The 27350-nt window shown below is 39.0% G+C and overlaps 1 protein-coding gene across 2 annotated transcripts in view; it reads left to right on the plus strand.

The window, feature by feature from the left end:
- Positions 1-27350, plus strand: part of Vav3 (vav guanine nucleotide exchange factor 3) — a 336756-nt gene that overhangs the window by 212403 nt on the left and 97003 nt on the right. For both annotated transcript variants that reach the window (XM_015998110.3, XM_006979446.3), the window contains exons 16-19: positions 3892-3993; positions 4285-4385; positions 15133-15158; positions 19937-19982. In XM_015998110.3, the coding sequence (XP_015853596.1) occupies positions 3892-3993; positions 4285-4385; positions 15133-15158; positions 19937-19982 (275 nt within the window). The remainder of the gene's footprint in view (positions 1-3891; positions 3994-4284; positions 4386-15132; positions 15159-19936; positions 19983-27350) is intronic.

Genomic DNA, 27350 nt, shown 5'->3' on the forward strand with positions numbered 1-27350 from the left:
AGCAGTTGGGAGAATTAAGATCTGGGAAGGTATCTGGGCTGGTGGGAGGCAAGCATGTCTCAGCTTGGATCTGTGCTGGGGTGAGGTAGGAAGAAGAGCATGTCCAGTGTGAAGAGGCCAAGAATATGAACACACCTCACTCAACACACATTTAATTGCCTTTGCTTTTAATAAAAATGGGACCAGTGTAAAGTGAAAAAATGGGAGCATATTTCTCAGAAATCTGTGAGACTGCATCCAAATTCTCAAAAGTTATTTTTTTTTATTGTTGAAGTCTCTATGTGTAGCTACATGACTGAGCTAACTTGTTTCCTTCTCAATGCTCTTCTGCAGAGAACCCACAGCGTCTTTGATTTCTCTATGTCTTCTCTTGCCTCACTACAAGGAATTCGATATGGAATAGCCACTAAGACTTGTTGTCCTTTTTGATCAACTAAATGTGATGTAATTTTTTATACAAAATCTTATTTCTTCCCTTGCCCCTGTTGGCCTCTTAGCTCATGTAAATCGCCCCTCTTCACTTTCTAGGCCAGGGCTGAAGTCTCTGTCTTCTCTTTTATCCTCAGAAAAAAGCCTTTATAGTAGTTACTCAGTAACTAGACATGAAATGAGTGGGTGAGTGTGCTCAGATTTCCTGTAAGATGTCCAATGTGGGAAGACATGTGGAGAGCTTGGCAATATGTGGTGTGCATTAGAGGTGTAGGTTAAATGCCATTTTTGACCATTCTTACATCTTTTCAAACCCACAATCCTGATTTTTTTGCTGGCCTCTCTGGATCCATTCTACTCTTCCAACTCTTCTCATCAGTGATTCACTTTGTTTGGATTCTACAAGCTCATAGGCTACAGGCCATGTGGTTGACTTCATTAAATCCTCTGGGTTTTTTGCATATACGCCTTCTATTGAGTGATTCTGTTCCCTAGTGTACTTAAATAGTTCTGTTGAAGCTGGAGATGTAGCTAAGTTGGGAGGCTAGCTGTCTAGCGTGAGTGAAGTCTAGGTTTGATCTCTAGTACCACATATAATGGGCATAGTTACACATGTCACCTAGTTAAAAAGTGGAAGATCAGAAATTGAAGATCATCTTCATCTTCATAGCAAATTCAAGGCCAACTTGAGCTACATGAAACTTTGCCTCAGATAATATTAATAAATAATAACAACAACAACAATGACAATAGTTATTATTATTATTATTATTATTATTATTATATTTGGCTTTGTGGTACAAAGGACATCACTGAATAACAGCTTCCTGAGTATGAAGTCTTGGGAGAAGAAAGATCCTCTGGGGGTTTCATTGTGACAAACAGTGAAACTTGACCACTCAGGAAGCATTACCCTGATCACACTACTGTCCGGTGAACTTGATATTCCCACTCCATTAATGATAGCCCATACTGAATACCAGCTCTGATTCAGGCAATGTCTTAAGCACTTTATATACATTACTTTGCTTTTGAGTTGATTCTATTAGTATTCCTGTTTTATACTTACCAACTCACCTGAGGTCACTCTGTTCTGATTTGCAAGTGAGGATTTAAGCCCAGGTGGTCTAATTTCAGATTCCTACCCTCAACTGTGCTTTTGTATTCAATAGTGCCTCTACAGCAGTTCCAGGGTCATAGAGTTAACGTTTATTCTTTAATGTTTGATTTGAAACTTTGAAAAAATAATATTCAGCTTTAGTTTTAAAAAAGTCACAGTTTCTCCCTATCATTCTGTTCTATTACTTCAAATTTCATTTCCCTTAAGGCAACTACTGTGAACAATATTTTCAGAGTTTTTTTCCTAATCATAAGATTAAAAAACAAAAAACAAAAAACACCTGTGGTGTGTTTGCAATTTTCCCTTCAGCTTTTTGTCTTCTGAAAAGGTAGCCTGTTCTCAGCTAGCTGGTAAAAGTTTTAAGTAAAAATGACTTAAACACAACTCTGGTACACATGCATGTGTGTTCTTATGTGTACCTTGTATATATCTTATACGTACTTGTATGTATAAGTGCATACACACATACATGTTTACTGTGTAGAACTTGGATCGATTCCAAGGGAAAGGTGTGCCACCCATGTCCAATGAAGACTGATGAAGTTAAGTTCTTAGCTGCTTGGGGATCTACATATACAGTTTTCTACCTGATAGAAACCTAGTTTGATTTGGAAACTCCAGGTGGATGATTTTTTTTAAATTCTCAGGAATGGAAATGTTATTTCCTTCAATTTAGAACAAGCACTGCTTTAGAATAAGCTTGACAATGTATAGATGACTGAGTCATTTTGATGCTTCTTGAAAAATGAACAGCAGCCCTTTTCAGCTATGGAAATGGGTTTTGAGGCAGCTTTCGGTGCCTGACTTTCCGGCATCAGTGTGAGAGTTTTGTTTCTAGATCCTTCTATGAAGAAGGGCACTGTGATTTCTAATCAGCAACACACAAAAAAAAAATAGCATAGTGGAAATAGCCATGCTTTTCGTCATGCACTGGACCATTTTCCTAAAAAGAGAGGTCACCAGAAGCACGTAGCAGAGAACTCCCAGATGGCCCTCAGATTTGATTTCCTTTCAGCAGCTCCTATTCAGCAGATGAATGGGAAGGCTGACCTCTCTGACACGTCTGCATCACTGCCTGCTACTCCAATTGCCTTGGTGAATGTTTTTTCATAAGGCTTCTCCTGGTACCTCAGAGATTGATGCCTGACTGCCTGCCTGTGTTATGCTTCATTACGCTGCGACTCTGTGAGCTTGAGAGATGCTATATTCTATAAAAAGGGGAAATCCTAGCTCATCAGAATCTCAAACGTATCTTACAGTCTCTCATGTTGTGTGTAATGTCTCAGAAGATATTATCTTTCTAGATGAACCTCTAATTCATATCCATCTAAGGCTTATTTTATTTTATTTTTCTGTGCTATGGCTAGATTAAACACAATGCAAACAGTGCTCTAGAAATGTCTATATTTGACTGTTTCCAGCACACCCATTAAGTCTTAAAGCCCTAGCAATTTAAATGTAGATATTGTTGATTTTCTTCTATCACTGTAGCTTTAGTGGCTGAGAACACATACCTTGGTAGAAACTCTTCCTTTGCCATTTCCATCAATTTAGGGGAAACCAATGCTTTAGGATAAGCGTGCTTCCTTATTTGTGAGCCACGGCTGTTATTCATGCCAGACAGTCAGGACTAATGTGAAAGTTAAACAAGCAATGAATGGCAAGTGTTTTCTCTATCTCCAGCATTTGCTAAATGTACACTGAAATGTTTCTTTGAGGTATACATGAGCATTTTAAGTGCCTTAGCATATACCATAGGTATAATTCAAAACACAAAGTGATTTTGTTCAGGCTTATTTGGACTGTGAAGCAAGCAGATTGTTAAGGAAGAAGTATTTTCCTGATCAGATTGATGCATTGATGGTCAACCTTCTCTATGAGGACGACTTCACTCCCTTCTGAAGACCCTCACATAATCTGTGTGCTTTGTTAGAGATGAGCTCTAGAGACACACTGCACTCTGCCTTACCTCCCATATCACCAGCAGGTTTATATTTTTATGACATGGCAATTCAAAGAAACTGTCACCAAACATGAATATCCAGCTGTTTCTGGTTTCCAGAAGGCTGACCAAGGTAGTATTCTGCAGAGACCTCTATGACCTGCGGTTCTGGGATGTGTCAGGTTGCAGTCTTCTCCTGTGTCACAGATCTCCACACAACTGGGCTTCAACACAGGTTTTAGTGCTAGCAGACTTTGGGCTTGGAAGCCTTTACACACTGGCTGGCTCACCTTGTAGCTTGAATTGGATCTCTTCTTGATGCAGTTTTGATGAACTTTGTTCTTCGATTGCCACTTTGTTGTGAAACTTTGTTTAGGAAGTGACTTTTCCATTTCCACAGATCTAACATAAGGCCAGACTACGCAGACTCCAATTTCCACGACTTCAAGATGCACACCTTCACTCGGGTGACGTCCTGCAGAGTCTGCCAGATGCTCCTGAGGTAAGCTTTCTTGTCAGGCCTGTTTTCTAGTCTAAATGAACTGCTAAGTATTTAAGACTTTTTAGCAAGCTACAAAGGTGTCCTGAATTAGAGTTGTTACTTTCCCACTTGAGACACAGTAGGTCCTTGCTGGCCTTGGGCCTGTGATGGTTCCTCAAGAATCCCATAGTGATAGAGATCTGATGGTACTTTGGACAGCATCATGATCTCCTCTTCCTAGTCCTTGGACTAGTGATTTTACAAAGCACAGCTTCCACATTTTAATACACATTCTCCACTTTTACCTTGCAGGGGAACATTTTTTCAAGGCTATTTATGTTTTAAGTGTGGAGCAAAAGCACACAAAGAATGTTTGGGAAGAGTAGACAATTGTGGCAGAGTTAATTCTGTTGGTAAGTCATGTTTATTGTTGGGATTTTGTTTTTAATGAGGACATAAAACTTACTAAATACAATTAAGGCCCAATTTACTCTTAAAATGTGTTTATTGGAACATATCTTTTTGAATACATCATTAATAAGTACAATTAGAACATTGTTTAAGATCTGTGTGACTTTTCCACATGACTTGGTTTTAAACTATTTAATATTTATTTGACTTTTATATGTACTTGGAAGCAGATATCTTCAGGATACACTTGGATGGTTTCATGGCACTCCTTTCATTTACCTCAGTCCCATAATATATCACCAAGTTGTTTGAATATTGCCAATACAAACAGTAATGAAAACAAAAGAAAAAAGAAAATATTCTTCTATCTTGAGCTCTTAAACTTTTTCTCTTTTAAATATTTATATCAGATTCGTTATTGGTTCCAGAAGCAAACATTACACAGACTAATTCAAGAATTCATGAAGTGAATACATTATCATTTTCCACATTAAACAAAGCATATATCCTTTGGATTTATGTAAACATTTTCTGCTTGATTTTTAAAAATAGCACTCTATAGCTTGTTGTATGAGCTCGTTGCAAATTATGCATTCAATAGCCTTTGCCGCTCTCTGCTCCTCTTGGGCTGTCTCCCTTCTCTTTCTTTTTTGGCCTCTTTATTCTTTCTCTTTCTTCTTCTTTCTCTTTGTCCTTTTCCCCTGAGTTCCTCTGTGTTTTATCAATAAGACCTTTCAAAATCAGGAAGAGTTTTTGAACACAAGAAAGGATCTTTAACAGCTTGAGTTCAAAAGGTAGCCATGTCAACCTTTGATTTTCCCAGAGGAGAAGGTGGACATTGAATTATTTTGGATAATGTGAAGAAGAGTGTAACAGAAAATATCTTATTTCAGAGCTGAGTTCAGAAAATGAACAGCTGTAGAAAAGGTGAAACCTATTCGAGGGCCGAGATCACAGCACAGCCCTGTCCCTCTGCTCCTTTAGTAGACAACTTCAGAGGGCCCCATGTGCCATTCTCTGTGCCATGCAAGGACAATCATGCTAGCAAAGATCTTGACATTGACTGAATACCTCCACTGTGTTGAGTACTGCCATATCTTACAGAAAGTATTTAGTTTTTAGAATAGCCCTTCCCATGGCCAGTAAGCTCAGAGGGCTTCTGCTACTTGCTGAAGGAGGTAAAGTGAAGCAGATAAGGTTACCATTTTCATCAGTCTGAAGGTCACAGCAGTTTACAAAGTGGTGAAATAAACAGCAATACTATACGTTATGACTGTTATTCTTCAACCATCAGCCTGATATGGCAAAACCTAGTTTTATTGTTTCACCCATACACATCTTACTCTTCAGTGAACATACTGTTTGCTTATGATAGGCTAGCATGCTTGCAAAAGTCCTCTAGTTTCAGATTTGAATGTCCTGAATTACTGGATGAGGGCCAGATGTTCTTAGTGGCCACACCTGTCCTCCCCATGTAAGAAAACAGGCTTGTGAAGAGTTGAAAATAAGGCAACTGAAGATTAAGAACGATAGTGTCTGGTAGGCTCCAGATAGTGAGATACAGAGATATCATCCATTAAAAGGTAGCAGCATTCTTTAAATTCTGTTTTCATAATTTACCATAAAGCAGAGAAAGGGTTGTTTTTGAAACCCTGGCCACATTACATGAGCACACGCCTTTGGGCTCTTGAGTCTCTGTCACTGAATCCCCATATTGACCTACAGTCCCCCACACTTTCCACATCCACAACGTTCTCCTCTCTTCTTATGCCCTTTCCTGCTTCAGACTTCAGACAAGAGGTGAGTGAGTGGCACTGAATTCTCATAGTTCACTGGGAGTATGACATGTTAAGAACCTGATTAGCAGGCTTCTCTTTTCTTTCAGACCAGGCTTTGTAATTTAGAGGCCTCATCTTCAGGGTGAAGGGGCTCTCTGTGATCACTGCATCAGTACTTTTCTCCCCTGTCCCTCAGCAGGTGCCCTCTAAACACTGGAAGACATTAAACTCTGTTCTCAAACGCACTCATCCCTGGACCAGTGTGGATAGAGTATCTGTCTGAACTGGAAGATCTGCTGGGAGTGCGGTAGAATAGACATTAATTATGTTGGGGTTATGGGAAAGCTACTCTCATGCTCTCTTCTCTGGCCTGCTGAGAATCCCTGAATGCCATGTTTTGCATTGAGATTTCACTATTTGGAAATTGCACATTTGGCAATTCATTTAACCTAACTTCTGCAGTATCTGGGGCAACACAAGCTCAGGGCAGGGAGGAGGAAACACAAGGTGCATTTGGGGGTAAAGACATGGTTTACTTGAGTGGGAAATTTGTGTGGAGTGGAGTGTACTGCTTAGAGAACTTGACTTTGAGGAAAATGACCCCAACAGGCAAATCGAAAACAAGTTACTAGTGTTGATTTAAGGCAAAGTTAAATGCTTATGTAATCATTTCCCATGCAACACAAATCATGGTTTGAGACCCATTCTTACTTTATAGGGGTTTCTAGTTCCAAAGCTTAACCTAGTCTAACTATATTCTCAAGAGACAGGGAGATTCTGGCTGGTTAGTGTGAGTCAGGAGCATGTTTGTAGATCAGGGTGCTGTGATGAATATGCCATCCATATTGTAATAAACCTTGGACAGCTGTGGAAGGAGAACATGCAGCTTTCATTTGAATTGGCCATGCACACAGAAAGAAGTGTGGAGGTGAGGAAGCACAGGTGTACAGCATGACAGAGTAGACCAGGGTCTCAATGAAGGCTCGAGAATCCCTACTTTGCTGTCATCGACATATCCTCGCACCTTCCGGCCATCTCACCACAGGCCTTGCCTCTCTCACTTTTTCTCATTGGAAACTGTTAGCCAGTCTCCGTAATACTCTTTCACACCCCATTGGCCCACAGGCAACCTTTGAAGATCGGACTTATTTCTCTCACTTAAGTTGCAACCCATATCTAATGAAGATTAGTGTTGGCTCCATCTACATGTTTCCTGAAACCTGGATTTAACACCTTCATCTTCAGCTGACATGTCACCTGCCAGTTGCCTTCAAGTAACCTCCAGTGCTGAGTCCAAAGCCATTTTGGACTCAATACATGCTTTCTTAACTTTTTATCCACATACTTACCCAAACCCAGGTGTAAAGCTGGTGTTTCACCCTCTTTACCCACCTATTCTTTTCCTATCTTGCTTAGAACCTACTGCTATAGCATTGATTTAAATGGAAATCTCATTGTTTGTATTTTTCGTTCTGCTTTTCATCTTTTTCCTTCTATAGACTTTCTGAACGGGTCTTTCAAAATCTATTGTTATTATATTACTCACTTTCTCCTGTTCTTTCCATTTCCTACAGAATACTGTCCAAGCTTTCCCCTCAACAGCTAGAACACGTAGTTCTGGGTCATTATCTGCCCCCTTTGGACCATCCCTTAACTTTCCCCGCTGACATTGAATTTCTGTCTATTCATAGTTCTTCAACTACTTTTCTCATATATCTTCTTTATTTCTCTTTCAGTCTTCCCTTCCTCATTTTGTTCAGTTTGAAGACTCAATGCAAATATTACCCCACTTGGAAGACTTTCTGGAACTCTGCACACCTGGCCTTTCTTAGTCTACCAGTTGTCTGTGTTTTCCTGCCATCTTATAATTAACTTTATCATAGCATTTATCACATTTATTATAATTGCCATCTGGCTGATCTCTCTAATTAGGCTCAACCATATGCAGTTGATGTTTTGACCTCAGGGAAGACTTGGTGTGTGGATATGTGGCTGGATAGCCCACAAGAGTGATAGACAGATGAATGAGTCAGGTTCCTGGGCCCTGAAGATCATTATCATCTTAGATCTAGAAGCAGTGTGGAAGTTTATGCAGGACTGGGTTCCATGCTTGTGGAGGTAAGAGCTTGATAAGATGGTAGACAAATGAAATAATAAAAATAAACCCTCATTCTGTGATTCACTGGCTTATACTTTAAGAATGAAATAAACTAAGTAGACCTTTTACATTCCTTTCTGAGTAGTTATGTAAGGAAAGACTTTTGCCCCAAGCATTGATTACCAGGCAGTGCACCTGGGGTAGGTTAGTGAGAGACCAAAAAAAAAAAAAAAAAAAAAAAAAAATGAACCAGCTCACACAGCACCTGGTGCTTAAAAGGAAGCTTCTTTCATATAAATCTACTTCCTGATCCAGCTAGTTCCATTATTAGGATTCTTATTTGGCTCTTATTGCTACCTCTAGATAGAATATTCCCTCTTTTCTCCTTAGCAATCCCGTCAGCCCTTCCTTTTCTTAGGTCCTATCCTACTTCCTTGCCAATCATTAACATCACCTTGATCACCAGATGGTCATGTGAATTCAATTCTTTAATTAGCTTAGAGGGTAGGACTCATTTAGTTTTCCAATGTTAGGCTGTACTGTGATAGGTGATAGCCCTACCCCCCACCCCAGACTCTAGTAGCTTTAAAGTTTAATTAAGTGAACACACAGTTTACTGGGAATTCATAGGTCCTCCAGAGCAGGTCCCCCACCAGGCATATGGCCGTGCAGTTCCATCTATGCCTACCAGCATGACAGGGTGGCAGCTTTTTACACACATGTCCTGAAAACAAACATTTTTTAATCACTGCCATTGGTGAAAAGCACATACATGGCCCCAGCTCAATTACATGGGAAGCTGGATTGTAGTGGAAGCTGGGGCTCCACTCCAGGGAACATTGTTGTCTTTGCCCCTCATACTTTCTCTCATAGGTTATATCTGCCTTGGTGTAGAAGTGAAGGGAAATGTGGGGAATATGTTTCTTATCTTTTGAATCCATCCTTTGTTCCAAGTCCAAGGGTAGGACACTTAAAATCAGGTTATCACTTTCCCCACAATAGAATTATTTCAATATAAACACAGTTCCAACAATACAATATATGGCTAAACATTAACCACCAGGCTTTAAAAGATCTCATACACCTTCAGTTGTGGAAGTTAGCTTTATTGTTTAGGTGTTGTCTTCTCTTGGTTTAGAAACCTTTTTTTTTTTTTTTTTTATTTCACGCTCTATTATTCTTCAAATCTATTGAGTCTTCATTCACCCTGGAAATAATAATTACTTGGCAAGAGATGCAGTGCATTTTTGAATGAAGCAATCTATTCACATTAATACATGACCATGACAGATTATTACCTTAAGTATATCTGAAGTATGAGAAAAATATGCATGTATTTTTTTAGTAAGACAAAATATGCAACTTGAAAAGAAATTTGAAGGTTGGCTAGTTAGTTTGCACCTTAATGCCTGGGGATTTGCATGGACATAAATAAAGGCCCGGAAGGAAATTCTGCTCTACATCTTTTGTTGAACTTGACTTGACTCCTGCATGTTCACTATAGAAGCTTTGATGATCACCACTCACACAGGCTCTGAAGTCTGTGCCAAAACTTTCCAATGATAGTAATGAATAGGTATAAGCGCCATTATATGAGACTCTTAGCAAGTTACTGCAAAGCTGATGCAATTCTAGGGTGGTGTTTCCTTCTCACAGTACACCATGGGGGAAGGTCTAATCCCAGATTGCAAACTTCAGTAACATATGACTAAGCCCCTTTGGTCCCCTTCCTACCCTGATAGTGATCAATACAGCACACAACTTTTTTTTTTTTCATCTTCCAGATTAAATAAAGAGAGTAGCATTGGATGCAAATATCACTGGAGCAGACAACTTTGGTTTAATGTATTTTTTCCTTCAGTAAGAATGCAAGCCTCAGCTGCTCTAATGTTTAAATGAAGCAGGTCCCCATTTGCTTATCTGTTTAATTGCTCCTTTATCTAGGTCAGCTGCTGCTGCTGCTGTCATAGCCAGCTCTAATAGAAAGGAATTTGCCTTGGTATCCTAAAACTTAAACCTGGGATATTGTTACCTAGAGCCTGTACCACAAATTGGCATCTGAAACAGGCTCTTTTTTTTTTTTTTTTTTTTTTTTTTGGTTTTTCGAGACAGGGTTTCTCTGTGTAGCTTTGCGCCTTTCCTGGAGCTCACTTGGTAGCCCAGGCTGGCCTCGAACTCACAGAGATCCGCCTGGCTCTGCCTCCCGAGTGCTGGGATTAAAGGCGTGCGCCACCAACGCCCGGCTTTACAGGCTCTTTTATAAATAGCATTGCATATTTTAAGATGAGGTGTAACTTGTGGAGTAAAACGTTAGTTCAGCCTGCTACCATCAGACATTTTTATCTTGTTAATTTAACATAAACTGAGCCTTGGTCTCTGATTTCATTACCAAGAGGTGACTTTGCTTCTGTGTAAGGGAGCTTAAACCTTTTGTATAAATGAGTCATTTTTTTTTTTGATTCATCAAGACAATTTTATATGCAAGAATAGTTATTTTACTTTTCACTTGACAGTTGGGGTCAGCTTAGTGATATATTAATAATTGTTAAAAATAAAGAATTGGAAACTGTCGTGTGATTAAATTCAAGTTGAAATCAAAGCGTTCCCCCCATGAATTATATATAGCTTGTGGCTTTCTGTTCTTTTCCAAAACACCACTGTAGATCAGAGCAGTGAGTATAGCATTCACGTACCATCTTCCTAACATTGTTCAATCCTGTTGTATGTTTCATAGCAATAGCACGTTAGTCATGAAGGCTAGGTACCTTCCATTATAAAACCTGTAATTGCTTTTATGCGGCCCTTCTTATGACAACCAATCTTACTGGGCATTGGTTTGTTTAGTCTTAAATAGAACTTCAGATAAAAGACAAAACAAATTGTGTAATAAGGTATGAATTGAGAGCCACTTCTATTGGAAAAAACAAACAGAGCAGGACTGAATTTGGTATTTAAACAAGCATATTATGGAATGTGAATCCAAAACTTCAGCGAAAATCATTTATCATTCCCAAATATGCCCACTGAGCTCTGCTGGCTTTGGAGATGGAATTCGGCAAAGGCTCCAAGCACCTTCGTTACAACCACTTCTTAGAATTATATTAAACCAGTTGAGACACGATGAAAGAATGCAAGTTATACCCCTTGAGGGTCTGTAAGTCACCATCTAGAAAGGTTCCTGAAAGAGTTAGAACGTTTTATAGTTTGATCAATAGGAGCCTGAGAAGTAGGCTGCAGGATAAGGAGAAGTTGAGGATTAAAAACTTTTAGAAACTTGAAGAATTGCATAACTATCCTGAGAAAGTTCCCATGAGAAAATAAAAGAGGTACAAAGAAAAAGAGATTTTTCTTCATCTCTCAACCATCCTTCTAGGTCAGACTTCAGCCAATACTTGAAGATAACCAGCCCTTATTATCCAAGACGTAATTGCTGTCCCATCCACATACAGAGTTTTCTAGCAATACAACCTCCTGCCACAATAGATTTGGATTCATACCAAGAGACAGTAAAGGATGGGACTGAAGGCTTCAAAATGAGCTCACCTTTCCCATAGAACCCTTCTTGATCTGTTTTTCCAACAGGAAGAACTTTTACTTTGAAATATACCTGAACTAGTACAGTGATTGGCCTTGTCTCTCATGTTACCATTGCATTACTATAGATTAATGATTTATTGAAGTAATGTTTATGTGACCTAAGATTATGTCTATAAAGGAGTCAGTCCAGTTTAATGTTATTGTAACTGTCAAAAAAATAAAAGTATGGGCAAAGGATCCTGGCTAAGAATTTCTGAACAGAATAGATTATAAAACAGAAAATTACTATACGGTATGACCACATAAGAACTCAGATTTTAAGAATGTGTTTATTTGTGTTTTATCAAACAGAGCCAGTTCAGAGTACTGGCTACTCTGTGAAGAGTCTATGGAAGTAAGGAGCCCATGTCCCTAGTGGCCATGAGGATGGGGCATAGACAGGGAAGGAGAAGGGTCAGCACCATGTAACTGCTGTTACCTTGGAACTGGAGACTCATCCAGCTCTGAATTCCTTCCTGTTTTCTTAGCTGGTTTACACTGAGAAGCTTTGTATAAAGTGATTCTTAGTGCCTCAGCTCAGCGTGGTGAGGAAAACTGATTATCTTGGCATTACCCTAAAGCAAGTAAGGAAGCAAGCAAGCAAGCAAGCAAGCAAGCAGAAGATGGTGAGAAGAAGAGGAAATGAAGGAGGGAGAACACACTGAGTAGACTGAGTCAGCCTAGTCATAGTTGTTTTTTTCAGTGGTATTAGTCTGATCTGAGCCACCCCAGACCTTTATGCTTTCCCGAGTTCTGTGGTTGCTAACACTCGGGCCAAGAAATGACTGTCTTGTTTGTAGCTAGCCCTACATCATGAGAGGGGAAGGCTTGGGAAGGAGGGCCTTCTGTTCCTCACATGAGGAAGAGGTGCAGTTGTGCCCATAGTAAGGTAGAAACTTTAATCCCATTGCTTCCTTTGCCCAAGCAGCACCCAAAGAGCCCACCTGAAGCTGAGTGATGAACACTGCCACAGGGCAGGTGTCAGTTTTACTCAACAAATAATACATTTAAAAAAGGTTGTAAAAGACCTGCTTTACAAGGATCAAAACACTCCCATGCACAGAACCAGAAAAGAGGGATGTTTTGAAATTAAAATTAAGGTGCACGGTAAGCAATGAACTCCGAATGTGAAAGATGTGGGAAGCCTCCACGTCTGGATCTCTGGGCAGTGCCTGAGTTTTTCTTACAATGGGAAGCTTAGGCTCTATTCCTATGGCTTATGGTTGGTACTTTTGGCTGTTCATCTGACTTACCAGTGGAAGAAGATGGTAGTTTAGGGCATCCTGGAACGCACAGGATTTTCTGGGTACACCAGTGAAGAAGGGACTCCAGGTGTACTTCTAAGGAGACAAGCTTAGGGGCTGGGATGGGTCAGAGGGTCAAAAGCTTGCTGGGCAGGTATGAACATCTGAGTTTAGAACAGCTCTGAACCCACATCAAAGCCAGATGCGGTAGAGCACCACAGTAACCCCAGCACAGAGAGATGGAGACAAGTGGATCCTGGGAGCTTGCTAGCTAGTGAGCCTGCCTATCTGCAGTGGCAAGCTCCAGGTTCAGTGAGAGACCCTGGATCAAAGAGTAAAGTGGAGAAGCAATGAAGGAAGACATCAGATATCAAACTCTGTTTTTTACCACACACAGGTAAGTTTTTCCACAAGGATATACCACCAATACGGGCAACACACACACACACACACACACAGACACACACACACACACACACACACACACACTATAAAAACATGGGTAAAACCAAACCATACCAATCCAAACCAAACCAAGCACCAGAAAACCCAAGTTCAATTAACCAACGTTCTGAGGCTGGCTAAGATAGAACTCTCATAGCCTCCCTTCCCAGTTGGCTCTCTTAGGTCTTAAATAGTCTGTCTCCTGATGCGTGTTTCTATAGGGGAGAAATAGAAGTGAGCTAGCCTTTCTGTCTCTGTCCAGGAATACTCCTTTGTAAAGGCTGATTTCAGGCCTGGCAAAGATACCTTCAGAGGGGGCAGTCAGTCATCTGTGAAGCTAGGGTGATGGGGTTTGAAATTGACAAAGGGGGGGCAGACTGATCTTTTCTCCTCTAGAAGGTGACTTTCTGCTCATGGAGCTTCCATTGCCATTAATCTGGAGTTGTCCTTTAAAATGAAAAAAGGAAAGAAAAGAAAAAAGAAAAAAGTGAAAGCCCACAAAGGGACCTCCTGTTCCTTGCCCCAGGCAGTGTTCTTGTGCAAGCAGACCTCTCCAGTAGGCCAGGTGTCCTGGTAGGGGCTGTCCCTGTGAACTCTGGCCCCATGGCTTCTCCCAGCCTTTTAAGGAAATATCCCACAGCGCTCCTATCTAGGCCTGCCTTTGCTTGTCTTTGGTTGCATCTGTTTTTTCCCCCATCAGGTCCTTTCTTAGAGATTATTTTGGATGGGAAGAGTGCAGGCATGGGCTCTCAGTGGTGAGGGATTTTGACTCTGTCTGGAGAAGTTATAACATGTTTAGATGCTGCTAGATGTAGGGAAAGGAAGGAGAAAGGCGCTCATCAGTTTTCCATCTGCAGTGTGTGCTCGTACTTACTCGGCTGTCCTTTGGCCGCTCAACCAGGTTACTCATCTGAGGGTCTCAAGACTCTGCCAGTGTGAATTAGTTTTAGGAACCAAACTATAGGAAAAAAAAATAAAAAAGATACTGTGTCTGTTCATAAATATCTGAAGTAAAAATGAAACGTTGAACAATTGAAACAATGAAGTAAAAATGTTGGAACTGGATTCTGACTGAGGTGTTTAAAAAAATTTCTATCTGTAAGCCAAAGTATAGTTTATCTAAAATAAAAAGTATGATTACCAGTTAATGGAAATTTTCTCATGTGGAATGCTGTGCTGGGCTCAATTTGCAGTTGCAGGAACTAGTCTACACAATACCATTTAACAGTGTGTTTAGATGTTAAAATCAAATGTGTTGAAAGAAAGGCTTGCAACTCAGGATCATGCATATATATATTTAGTGCAAGTCCTTGTTTTAAAGGAGTTTTATGAGGCCAGATTGACATTGCTTAATAAACAATTGAAAAAGTTAAGCGTAAGCCACAAGTCATTTAGAAGTATGAGTCACTCTCCTGACAAGCCAATAAGGTAAGAGAACCCGGGTTGCAAAACAATTACCAGCCCAGCCCGAGGGACCCTGGAAAGGTATTACAGGTATCAGTTAAGAAAACAAAGCGGTAGTGTTTGGCCACTCTGCGGAGGACGGGCTAAGGCTGCTCACCAAACCGAACGACTGCACTGACCATGCCAATTTTTACATTTGTTTCAGAACAAGGGCCATTCAAACCACCAGAGGTAAGACTGACATTTCAACTCTTTACGGAAGCGTTGCATTTCGAGGTGTTTGCTAACTTAAACGGGCTCGGGCTCTTACGGTGTTAAATGTGCCTTTTCCGATGGATAGAGTGAACGAGAGATGGAGGGAGCTGCCAGGTGCTTGTCAAAACATGAATGGAATCAGGCATTTTCACAGCTGTTGTCTGGAAGCCTCGGGTTGAGGAGAAAAGTGGGTATTTTAGTCTAATGCGGAATGCAGTAGGGGCTCTGTGTGATGGGAAGGGTGGCCCTTCTCTCGGAACGATGGCAGACCTATTGCCCGCCGTGAACTGTTGCTTCCCAGCCCAGTAGTAATCTGTGAAAATTCTGCCGTAGTTCCAAGAATACAGGTTCAGATTTCTAGTAGCTTCCCCTTGCCCACAAACTTGGTCAGTATTGTGCCCCGCTCATCAAATCAAGCTCTGAAGACATCTCCTTTTGGTTTAGCATAGCCTGACTCCCAGGGGCTCAACAGTATGTGGTTCCTGAGTATGGCTCTCAGAAGAAAGTAACGTCAAAAACGGAAAAGAATGTAAAATATGACAGATTCCACACCACCATTCTTTTGGCTGTCAATCAAAAGTAACACAAATTTTACCTGACTCTGCAAAAATACCATACATAGCAAACATTTAAGATAAAAATTAGCAGAGGGAATTAAATATAAAATGGAAGTGAAGTGAGTAAAAAATAAGGTTACCTGAGAATTTCAGAATGAAAGAATAGCAGTCTATTTACTGAACTGATTAGCACGTTTATCTGTCTTTGAAAATATCTCCAGTTTCAGCACCAAAAAATATAGTAAAATAAAATGTCTCCAGGCCAATAATGCAGCTACATTATTGACATGCTTTCATCAGCTAGTATTTACATAGTTGGTGAAAATATGGACAGTGCAGGGAAATGCCTTCAGAGGTCTCTGTCTCTCACTTTTAGTGTATGTATGTAACTTCTGCATGCAGTGTGTCAAGGGTGTGGAATGCGGAACCTTGTGAGAGATGCAGCTGCTCAGTGTGCTAGTTCGGTGGGTCTTGAGAGCTAGATTTTAGACCAAGGAATGTATAATAAGTCAACCATATTTTCTGAAAATAATAGAGCATAATGGCTTACTGCAGGCTAATGCCAGTTACCCTAAATATCTGTTACTGTTTCTTAGGGAGGGAAGTTTTTGTATCAGGGCTGTCAGGATCCTTCCTAGGGTGCATGATCTTGCTAAGCATGATGGTTTTAGATTGTTGAGAAGGATGCCATGTGGAGGCTCAAGCTTCAACTCAAAGGTAGTTCACATTTATCCTATTAGACGTGTGTATTCTTTTTTCCTAAGAAAATGATTTCACGGAAGTAATGTGAAGTGGGTGTATTTGCAGATGGAAAGTGTGCTAATAAGAAGTGGTTAATCATTCTAACATGATATTAAATAATTCTCTCAGACACATTTATACCCTTAAAATTACATGTGAGCCTATTAATAAAAAGGAATTAATTTTCATGTTGAAAATTTAAAAATGTAGCATCGGTGTTGTAGTGATTGTCTTAGCTTTTGAATGTAATAAGTGCAATTTTCATTTAATGTGTAACTTCACTAATAACCTCAACTTTGTCTGGATAGAAGATTACAGTATATTCTGAGGCTAGCCAAGTCACTTGGAAACTGCTTCATGTTAGGAAGAGTTATAGCAAAGAATATAATATGAAGAATGTGGTTTTATTTTGTTTCCTTTTTTTTTCTTTCAAACCTCCTGCCTCTTTTGTATTGGATTAGCATTCTCTTTCCCTTTTGGTGCCAATGGGTGTATGATTATAAAGTTTTGTTTTAAAATTTCAGCTTCATTCTCAAGGCAGGCCAGTTTTTTCCATGGCCACGGGATCCTTAGGCTTGCGTAGCTGTCTGGGGGTGTTCACCTCACTTGTCGTCTAGGCCTTCATGGCTCCTTCTGACGACACAAAGCAAGTTTATTCTTCTATGTCTACTCAGCCACTTTCTACCTGTTCCCCATTGTGGAAAAACCAAAGCTAACGTCTATAAACAAAGGAAGCTTTCCCTTGTGTGGTTGGTGAAAATCCACAGAGAGAATTATTTTCCTCCAAAGATGCAAGAAAACCAGGAGAGTTTTAGATAATAAAAGTATTTAAAAAAAATAAAAAAAGACAAGACAGTGAAGCAAGACATAATGGCCTTATTATAATTATAAAATTAGGTTTGCCTCCCCAACCCCTCTGGGTAGATCAAAGAAGAGTCAGACTCCAGAGTCATGACTTTCATGTCCCTGGGCCTGAGACTTGAGAGCTCCCAGAAGAGGCAACCATTTATGTCCTTTGTTTCCCATCATCTACCTGCAGACCAGGTCTACCCAGCCCTGTCCAGGCTTTTGAGAAAATAGGTGCAAAGGGGATATATATTAGAGTCAGGGACATTAAATGATGCATTTCAAAATTTTTGTTTTGATAGAAAATGTTTTTGAGGTGTTTTTTTTTTTTTTGGTTTTTTTCAAGACAGGGTTTCTCTGTGTAGCTTTGTGCCTTTCCTGGATCTCACTCTGTAGCCCAGGCTGGCCTCGAACTCACAAAGATCCGCCTGGCTCTGCCTCCCAAGTGCTGGGATTGAAGGCTTGCGCCACCACCACCTGGCATTTTAAGTATAGTTAATCATATTTTTTTTCCAAATGCACTTTGTCTAAATAGTTGAGGTTTCCTTTGGTGTGCAGAATTTCTTTATTCTATAGTTTGTTTTACTGCCTGCTTCTCCTACAGAAAAGTTTCTGTTTTGAGGGTGAGTGACTTAAATGACTTTCCAGAAGTAAGAACATAAAGCAGTCAGTAGGGCAATTGGGATGCAGGCATGCATGTCTGCAGTCAGTCATGCATGCCTGCAGTCAGTCATGCATGCCTATAGTCAGTCATGCATGCCTGCAGTCAGTCAGTCATGCATGCCTATAGTCTCAGCTCTGGGGAGGATGAGGCAAGAGGATCTCTTGTATGTTTGGTTCAAAGTCAGCTTCAGCAGCAGAGTGAAATCTTGGTTCAAAACCACAACAAGATATAGAAGCTATAGTTTCCCAGAATATATTAAGTTTATATAGGATAGGAACACTAAGGAATCACTTCATGATTCCAAAAGCTTAAAAACAAATGAACCATCACCACCATCCCAACCAAGTAAGCACTAGAATAGTTTTTCCTGGAAGATGGGAAAACCCAGCAGAGCTGTTTTGATTTTGAACTTAATCTCCTTTTCTATATGATTATTAACCACATTGTGTCACCTACTTTAATCTTAAACTCAAGGCAAAACAGGCAAAGACAGTTTCTGTTGTCAGCTGGGAAGGTGATGGTGTTGGTGGGAAGCATGGACTGGCAGGCTGGACCTCACTATTTATTTTCCTGTTGAATCTATCATGAGTTGTATTGCTTGGGGCCCTTTCTATAGAAAGCTCAAAATTTTTAAATAAAAATTTGAGTAAAAATGAGTTTGTCTTTGACATCAGTTTTCTTCCATATTTTCAGAAAGGCATCTGTAGCCCTTGGGCCTTCCTTTTTATATCTTAGCCACCAAGTAGCCCAGGGCACCAATTTCTCTCACAGTGGTGCCTTATAATGGTTTTCCTAGTGTAGATACTCTGCTTGCTCAACAAAGAGTCCATGCAGAGTTTAATGATCCTATTAGTCTTTTACAAATACATTTTGAAAGTAGTTGGAGTAAAAACAAAAATTACCTGTTTAAAGTTTATTTTATTTGCTTTACCTAAGAACCTTAGAATCTTCAGGATATGGCTTTGAGCCCTGGAGAAGGTTAAAAGACCCCATTTCAACATTTCAGTGACTTGACTTATGAATGAAATCAACCTGAGAAGCCACCCTGAGAAAAATCCACGGCTTATGTGTGTTTCTCAAAGTGAGGGATCCTCTGACTGTACACACAATGGCAAATTCCAACACACATAAAAAGCAAATTCCTCTCATTAAAGTCTCCATGATACGGTGGTCCTCCATGTAACCATGTCTGCTGTGTAACAAAAATTAAAACAAATCAATCCTTCATTAGCAAGATTACTGCATTAATTATAGCTAAGAATTCAATGCTTGTGAAATCAAATGGTAACCATGCATTTTCAGATTTAAAAATCCCTTGTCTGCCTTTCATAGCATGCAGTTTTCCTTAGGAATTCCTTTTCTGTAATATTTGATTTTGTGCTTTACTTAGCTGCATGTATTTTGTTTTATAAAAAGGTATCAAGATACAATTCCTCTGTAATTAAAACACATTATTATTTAATCATTTTCTGGAGCCAGGGCTTTGGGCCTTTGGTTTGAGACTGTGCTTTCTTCAATCACTGGTCTGTCAAGGCCCAGAAATAAATAATTGAGTTAGAATTTTTACAGATCTGCTTAACACTGTATTATTCGTATTTCTTTGCTGGGAATATTTTCTAACCTAAAATGGTTCTATGGGATTAGTCTTCCTAGTTTCTGTAATTGTAGGATTTTAAGAAATATTGGGTCAGAATATATAAATTAGGCAAATAAAAGTATTTCTGTTTGTGTCAATGGTTTATAAAATGTAAAGATATTCTAATGGAAAACTTACCAGGGGAATTATATTAAATTATAAATACGAACATTAATATCATGTTTTGTCCCATTTAGTCATGTTTTTAATTGGAACTAAGGCAACATCGATTGCCAGAGCATCAGTGTTATGATTTTATGCCATGTTACCAATGTGTCATTGTGTTGTTTTGTTTTATTTTTCCACACAGAAACGGACCAATGGACTCCGGCGAGCTCCCAGACAGGTGGACCCAGGTGTGTTTCTCATTATATATTCTATGATAACTCCAGTTAAGTGATTATGAAAGTATATGGGAATTGCTGTGAGAAGTTGGCTGCATGGCTGGCCTTTGTTCTCATAGTTCAGTCTATACCTTGTGACCAGGAGGTGAAGGTCTAAAGTGCAAATCATTCCCGGGTGACTAACCCCCAGCTCTGTGCACTTTCCACAGTCAGCAGGTGAGCTGGTTATTTGCTTACTGAACAGCCTCAGGGTGCCTGCATAATGCTAACATACCCAGCACCCTCCCCATTTTCCTCCTAAATCAGGTAAGAATACCAACAAGCTCACTGCCACTTAAAAACAGTGTGTTCTAAGAGGGTAAGGGAGAGCACATGACTGCTCCTTTCCCCATTTGGGGAAGTTTTCTTATTCTCCATCTGTATGATTTTATATCAGGAATATGGTTGTCAGGACACCATGAACATGTGTCCTCTGGAGACCAGTGATTCAGCTGCAGAAAACGGTAGTTTTTCCTAACATTGTGGTTTGCCTCTATCATTATCTTAATATAATCATTTTTTTTTATCCATTAAGAAATGCCTTCTGCAGTTTAATCACTGAACATTTTGTTCTGTTCATGATCCCATCCTTGGAGGTATAAAAGGTATTCACAAGTACAGCATCCACACATGTGAATTTGATGCAAGTCCATCCAGTAGCCTTTCTGGGAAATAGTCTGGATTTCTGTTTGGCATTGTGTTCTCATCATTGGCGCTGTTCTTCTAGCTATAAAGAGGCTTTTTCAAAGCATAACATCTTTTAACTGAAACCACACCCAGGCTGGCCCTGCCGGTTTATGAGATGATAGAGATTATGGAAGCCCTGTTGCCTCTGGCTAGAAATTGCCTCATTTACGTCTTGAGATCAGTTTAACTCTTTTAACTACAGAACAAAATTGATGCCATTAAAAACATAGGGTTCCATTTTCCTTTTTAATAGTTCTAACTTTCCCAAGCCAAGATCTTTTGCCGGGGTCTGTGTGATGCCGTTTAGAAGAGATATAATTTGTTGTATTTAGTAGGAGTACTGTATGGTTGTGTGATGTGTTTTTTGTTTGCTTGTTTGTTTTGTCTGAGCTGTATTTCTATTTCAGAAAATAATCTGGCCTTTAAAAGTGTTATTTTGAAATTTCTTTTTCACCTCTGTGCATTTTTATTTAGACTATTTCCTCCTAGAGAAATGCATTTATTTATAGTGTCAGACGATGCACATTTAACTCTTCACAATTTACTTAACCAGTTTTCTACAATCTTTTAAAGGAAAATATAGTGACTTTTCAGCTTATAAATATAACCATGTACATCAGTAACAAAATAAATACATACCACTTTATCATAAAGTACTGTACGAATTTACAAATATACAAGAAGTACTTCTGTACATTTTGGAATATTTTCCTGTAGCTATGATGTATGTATGTGAGTATATTTCTCATTCTTCACATTTCTGTGAAGAAGTAGATAGCTGATGATCTTGTGGTTGAAGCTGCAGTGAGGTTCTCCATGTTCCTCACCTGAGCCACTCCTGGATTTAGGCCTGAGCTCCTCGTCTGACTTGGTTGCTTTTGCATCCCTGCCTCCTTCTGCTAACCTGCAATGCTTCTGTGCTCAGAATGAACCCTTGTTTGCAACTGTCTTGTGATCAACTGATGTAACTGTCATTTAGCAGACCTTCACAGTTCTTGGGAGATGCTTATCCAAGACGTTTAAAGAGATATCCATGCAACTGAGGCAGAGTCAACAGAGAGCATTGTCTGCCATTTGTATTTTGCTGTGGAGGTTGCTTTGACCATCCTATCTCCATTTCTAACTAATATAATTGACTTCTCTAAGTCCTAATATCCTGATTGCTTTCTAGAATCCCATAAAGGGTGTATTGTAGAAAAATAAATTATTTGAGGTGATCAAGTGTACTTACTTCATCGAGTTCAGATTTCAGAGTCATGGGCAAAACTAAATCACACATGGGCCTTTTGTGTTGGAAAAGGACTTTCATACATAGTTATGTGGACAGAAGATTTTATTAACTTTGTTACACAAATTAGTGAGTGACCATGTATTTTCCTTAGGTTTTGACTCTCTTGCTTTTTATTTTTATTTATTCTTTTAATCATTTTGGATAAAATATAATTGTTATAATAATTATTGTTACACCTGAGTCTCTTTATGTTCTTTGTGTGCATATGGTTTCAGGGCCCATCACTTTGTATTGGAGAACCAATTAAGGGGCTCCTCCCTGGGAGAGGCTAACTCTCCCTCTCTCAACAGTCATAAGTTCTATAGTTCCTCATCAAGGAGTGTGACCCCATAAGTTCTCCCCACTTCCTAGTTAGTATGTCTGTTGATATTGCCACTGTTTAGATCTTGATTATGCAGCCATTTCTATGAGAGACTGATTCACCACAAACATCATGGTGTAATGGCTACTGGGATCTATGTGCCCCATCTTTTATGTTGGTTTCTGAGCTATGGAGGCAAGAACTGAGACACAGATGTATGCGTTGGGACTGGGCTCCCCCCATGATCTATTGATGTCTTCATTGTGTCCAGTTGTGGTTTTATGTGATGGTCTCCACTTGCTGCAAAAAAAAAAAAAAAAAGAAAAAAAAAGTTTCTTTGATGAGAGGTGGTGGTAGCTACACTTAACTGTGGGTGTGAGGATAAGACTTAGAATGTAGTTAGGAATTATTCTGATCTAGCAAAGTGACTGCAGTAGATTCTGTTCTAAGATCCATGACCTCACCAGCCTTAGGAAGTCAGCTAAGTTTCTTGTACCAGGCACGGCTCCCTCCTGCTAGTGGGCCATTATTCCAATTAGACAGCAGTTGATTACCACCAACATATGAGTGACACTTATTCCACCTTTATGGGATATCTTGCCATGCTGGTTACTGTTGTGGTTTCATAGGTGTTACAGCTGGGTAGGACTATTAGTTGCTTCTCTCCCTTGTCAGCTTCCAAGTATTTTATGGTAGCATGGAAGCTAGGCCACAGGAAGGAGGTTTTCAAGTTATATCCAACTCAAATAATCTAAGTCCTGTGTTCTTAGTGTGCAGCGTTTTCAGCAATAGGGGCCTACCTTCAAGTCCTGTGAGGCAACCAAGGACAAGAGCCATGGTTTGGGGACTCAAGTGAACTACCCTGACTAACCAACCATTCTAAAGGCGATTTCTCGTGCCTGGTACTGGGTTTTTTTAATCTACGATTCTTGTGGGGAATATTGTTAATCCTAGTGTCATAACTTCCTTTAAGGTGTGTGTGTGTGTGTGTGTGTGTGTGTGTGTGTGTGTGTGTGTGTGTGTGAACACTTATATGTATTGTATATGATTTTAGGTAAGGGTGTTTAATAAAAACCCTTGAGGCTTTATCAAACAACCTTGGTGACACTGTCCCTTTGCCCTCTTTCTCCTTCTGTGTTGACCTCGCTCCCACTTTTCCCATTTGGAACCCCTCCCTCCCTTTCCCTTTCCCCCACTTCATTTCGCCTGTATCGTGCTGTTCTCTTACTGTTTGAATTCTACCTGTTGACATAGTAACAAGCCGTGTCGTGGCCTGGTGTTGGGAAGTGTGCCTCTGAAACCTGTTCGAACTTGAGGCTGGACTTAGCTCTTTGCATGCTGCTTCCCCTCTTCAGTTCACTTCCCCTATTGTGCTGTGGTGTTCATATTTATGAAAGAAGATTTGTAAGACTACTTGCCTCACAGGTGTTGTGAATATGATGTGAGGACTATTGAAAGTGCTTAGTAAATACTCATTGGTAGCAATAATTATATTGATTAATTTGTCCTACAGCAAGTGATTTCATATTGGACACTTCGTGAAGTGGAGAATCAATATTTGCAAGTTAAATCTTTGAAAACAGATGCAATTATATATTGAATTTATATTGAATCAAGAAGTTGCAGCCTGCTGTGCTGGTGCACTTCTTTAATCCCAGAACTAGGGAGGCTCTTGATCTCTGTGAGTTGGAGGCCAGCTTAGTCTACACAGTGAGTACTAAGACATTCAGAGCTCCATAGTGAGACACTATTTTGAAAAAGTAAACAAACAAACAAAAAGTTGTATAATTATAGTAATTTTCATATTTCCCTTTGTTTCCTGTTTGCCAAACAGTTTTTACAATCTTTTGATTATCTTTACCAAAAGATGCAATAAAGAAAGATGGTTGAGAGTGATTTATCTTGGGTATAATTGTTATAATTTTTTATTTCAATTAAGGCAATGAAAACTCTAGTTGAAATTTGTGTGTGTATGTGTGTGTGTGTGTGTGTGTGTGTGTGTGTGTGTGTGTGTGTATTTCTATCACAACCCCAAAAACATGAGAGCTACATGTTTGTGTTGTGGCTTGTCTGGACACTTAGAACATTCTACTATATTGTACCTAATCTTTATACACCATGTTCACGACAGTTTCACTCTGTTTCCTTCTTCTCTACTGGGCTAAGAATTTTTTTTATCGATTTTTTTTATCATAACTGCTTTACAGATGTAATAATATGTCAGATGCGAATTCTGGTAGCTCTTTTGAGTCACTTATAACGTGTTTTCGTCAGTTTGTACCTCTCTGCCTGACACAGATGTTGGTATCAAAGACAACAACACTTGTACCAGACAGATCAATTATTTCAGGAACATGGTGGTGCTGGGCCTTTGTCAAGAACATGAGATCTTAAGTTCTCAAGTAAATTCCAAGCACTGCTGTAATATTTTTCACCTCAAGTGGCACTCAAGGTCAAAGTTACCAATTAAATTTTAATACTTAGATTCAAAAATTTCCTTCTATCTTAGTAATGCAGATTTAAGATTGATTTCTGTGTGCATGCAGTATATCTGTATGCCAGAGCATGTGGTCTTTTCAGTGAGTTCACATTTTTAGACTTTTGTAAAGTTGCCGTACATTTGTGGACCTCATAACCTCCTGTATGTGAGTCCATAGTCATTAACTTAACAAAAAAAAAATCAGGTTTTTGTTCTTTGTTGTGCTGTCAAAATATTAGATGGAGAGGATGGGAAATGTTTTGGTAGCTTTCTCTCCTCTGAGCTTAAGCTGCTTAGGTGCACTGTTATAAACTTCTGTAATAAATGATCAGATAATGGCTAAGTGGATGAATTTTTTCAGAGAGCAAAGGCTCATTGTTGCCCTCCCGATTATAGAAACAATACCTATGACTTGGAAAGGCTGCGTTCTTATACCCTTAGGAGGGGTCTTAACCATTTCTTAGCAGATGCATCTTCAGTGATGTTCATGATCTCCTCCAGATGAGCGGGACTGATATTCACGTTCTTCCTGTCTTTATGTGAAGAAAGGATTAAAGTAACCTGTCATCATCAACCTCATGCCTTCTGTGAAATTAAACATAGCCAAGTTGTGAATTATAAAAACAACATGGTCCTTCTCCATAATATTTATATTCTTTTAGGAAAGGAATAGATAAAAACACCAGGTTTCAGTTGCATAAAAGCATATGTATATACATTAGTTGTAAGGAAATTTAACATTGTGTAGTATTCTGCATATAGATCCTTTGGACTGTGGGATAACTATAACATAGTATCTTAGAAAATAGTCTTACAAACATAGGAAACTATCTTTAATTACATAGTCCATGCAAATAAGCTAAATGAATTAGAAAAGACAAGAAATTGTGGGCTCAGATTACCATTAAACTGATTTATGTGTAGATACTTTACATTCATGTAAATAAACATTTTGTTATGCTGGCCTGTGGTATTGAATTGAAATTTAATATGGTTCTCCTTGGTCCTTTAATTTCAAAGGATTGCATTCTAAATCTAAATAGAATTGCTGACTTCCTTTACATTTGATTTTAAACAGAACAACTTATTCAATAGAGAAATCTTATATTTTAGTTTCCAAGTGATGAGAAAAAAAACAAACCAGCAGCTCATTATTTTTAAAATTCTGGCTCTAAAAGCTTATTTTAAAAATGATATTTTTCTTTTAAATGAGGGAAACAAATGTACCTTCTTGACGGTTTTTGTAAGTGAGCCTTTGTCTGCAATAAACAAGAGACAAATTCAGTAGATTGTCATATTTCCATATTAATCAGTCACTCCCACTTCTATCTTTTCTTTCAACCCTAGAACTAATTTTTCATGAAATATATAAGTCCGATCCTAAATGGTGGAAGCATAGTTATAAATGTGTAAGAATACATTTCACATTAAGAGAAATACACTTGAAAAAGTAAAATGGGGCAAGGAGAACCTAGTGATTAAGATTCATTGCAGAGGAATGAGAAATCCAAGCTGTGAACGAAGCTGGAGAGTGTGCTCTGGTTTTTAAAATAGCTGATTTTCCTCCAAGCTTCTATTAAACTACGAACAATAAGACTAGTTTTGCACTGAGGCAGTTGATCCCCCTGTAGTTATTTTTCAGGACTACCTTTCTAATTCCCTTTGCCAGGATAACAGATTTCTGAAATGAACATCACAGCACCTGGCTCACGTCTCTTTTGGTTTGAGGATTTATTTCTCCTTTTCAAGGCTCATTCTGAGTTCACAAAGGACCACTACTGCTTTCTGGCAGGTCTGTACAAGCCTTGCAAAGCCAGTCTTTTATACAGCACAGGTACCTTTAAAATAGGAACAAAGGGGAAGTGAATATTCATAGATATACATGGGGGGTCCTTTTAGATGGCAAACAGTATCAGTTATGTGATTATTGAGAGGACAAAATATTTGTGCTATAATATACAGAATCTACTTAAGGTCATTTATAAACTTGTAGCATAATCTCATTAATAATGTTATCTTTAGATGATAAGGTATGCATCTATTAAATGTTTAGAAAAGCATTCCAAAAAGGAAGTCATAAATGTAGTGAGCTACTTTGAACATTTATCACTGATAAAATGTTCTTTACTTGGAAGATGAGATATGACCTATGTCTCCTTCTCTATATCTGTGGCCATGATCATTAGCTACTGCTCCATATGAGAAGACAAAGTATGTGCCATGCAATACTAGATAAAAATAGAAACTTCAGAAATTTGTTATAGGCCAACCACTTCTGAGAGCCAGATAATCTCATTTCAGAACTGAGGTCCCAACTGTTAGATGAAAGAAACCAACTGGATCAAAACTTATTACTCTCCAATAACAGTATTTGGTGTAATATCTAACTGATCCTGGGAGAGAAGCTATTGATAAATTAGGTTATGATTATAGTATTACCACAGTTTTATTTACAAATAGGTTTATCACATTAACTGGAACATGGGAGTACAGTTTGTAAAATTTCAGTCAAAATAGCATATTTGTAGTTATTTTTTCACCATCACCAAATTGATTTTTTTAATTTGAACAAAAAGAAAACTT

The sequence above is a fragment of the Peromyscus maniculatus genome, chromosome 6 (genome assembly GCF_049852395.1).
Source record: "Peromyscus maniculatus bairdii isolate BWxNUB_F1_BW_parent chromosome 6, HU_Pman_BW_mat_3.1, whole genome shotgun sequence".
NCBI classification, from domain to species: Eukaryota; Metazoa; Chordata; class Mammalia; order Rodentia; family Cricetidae; genus Peromyscus; species Peromyscus maniculatus.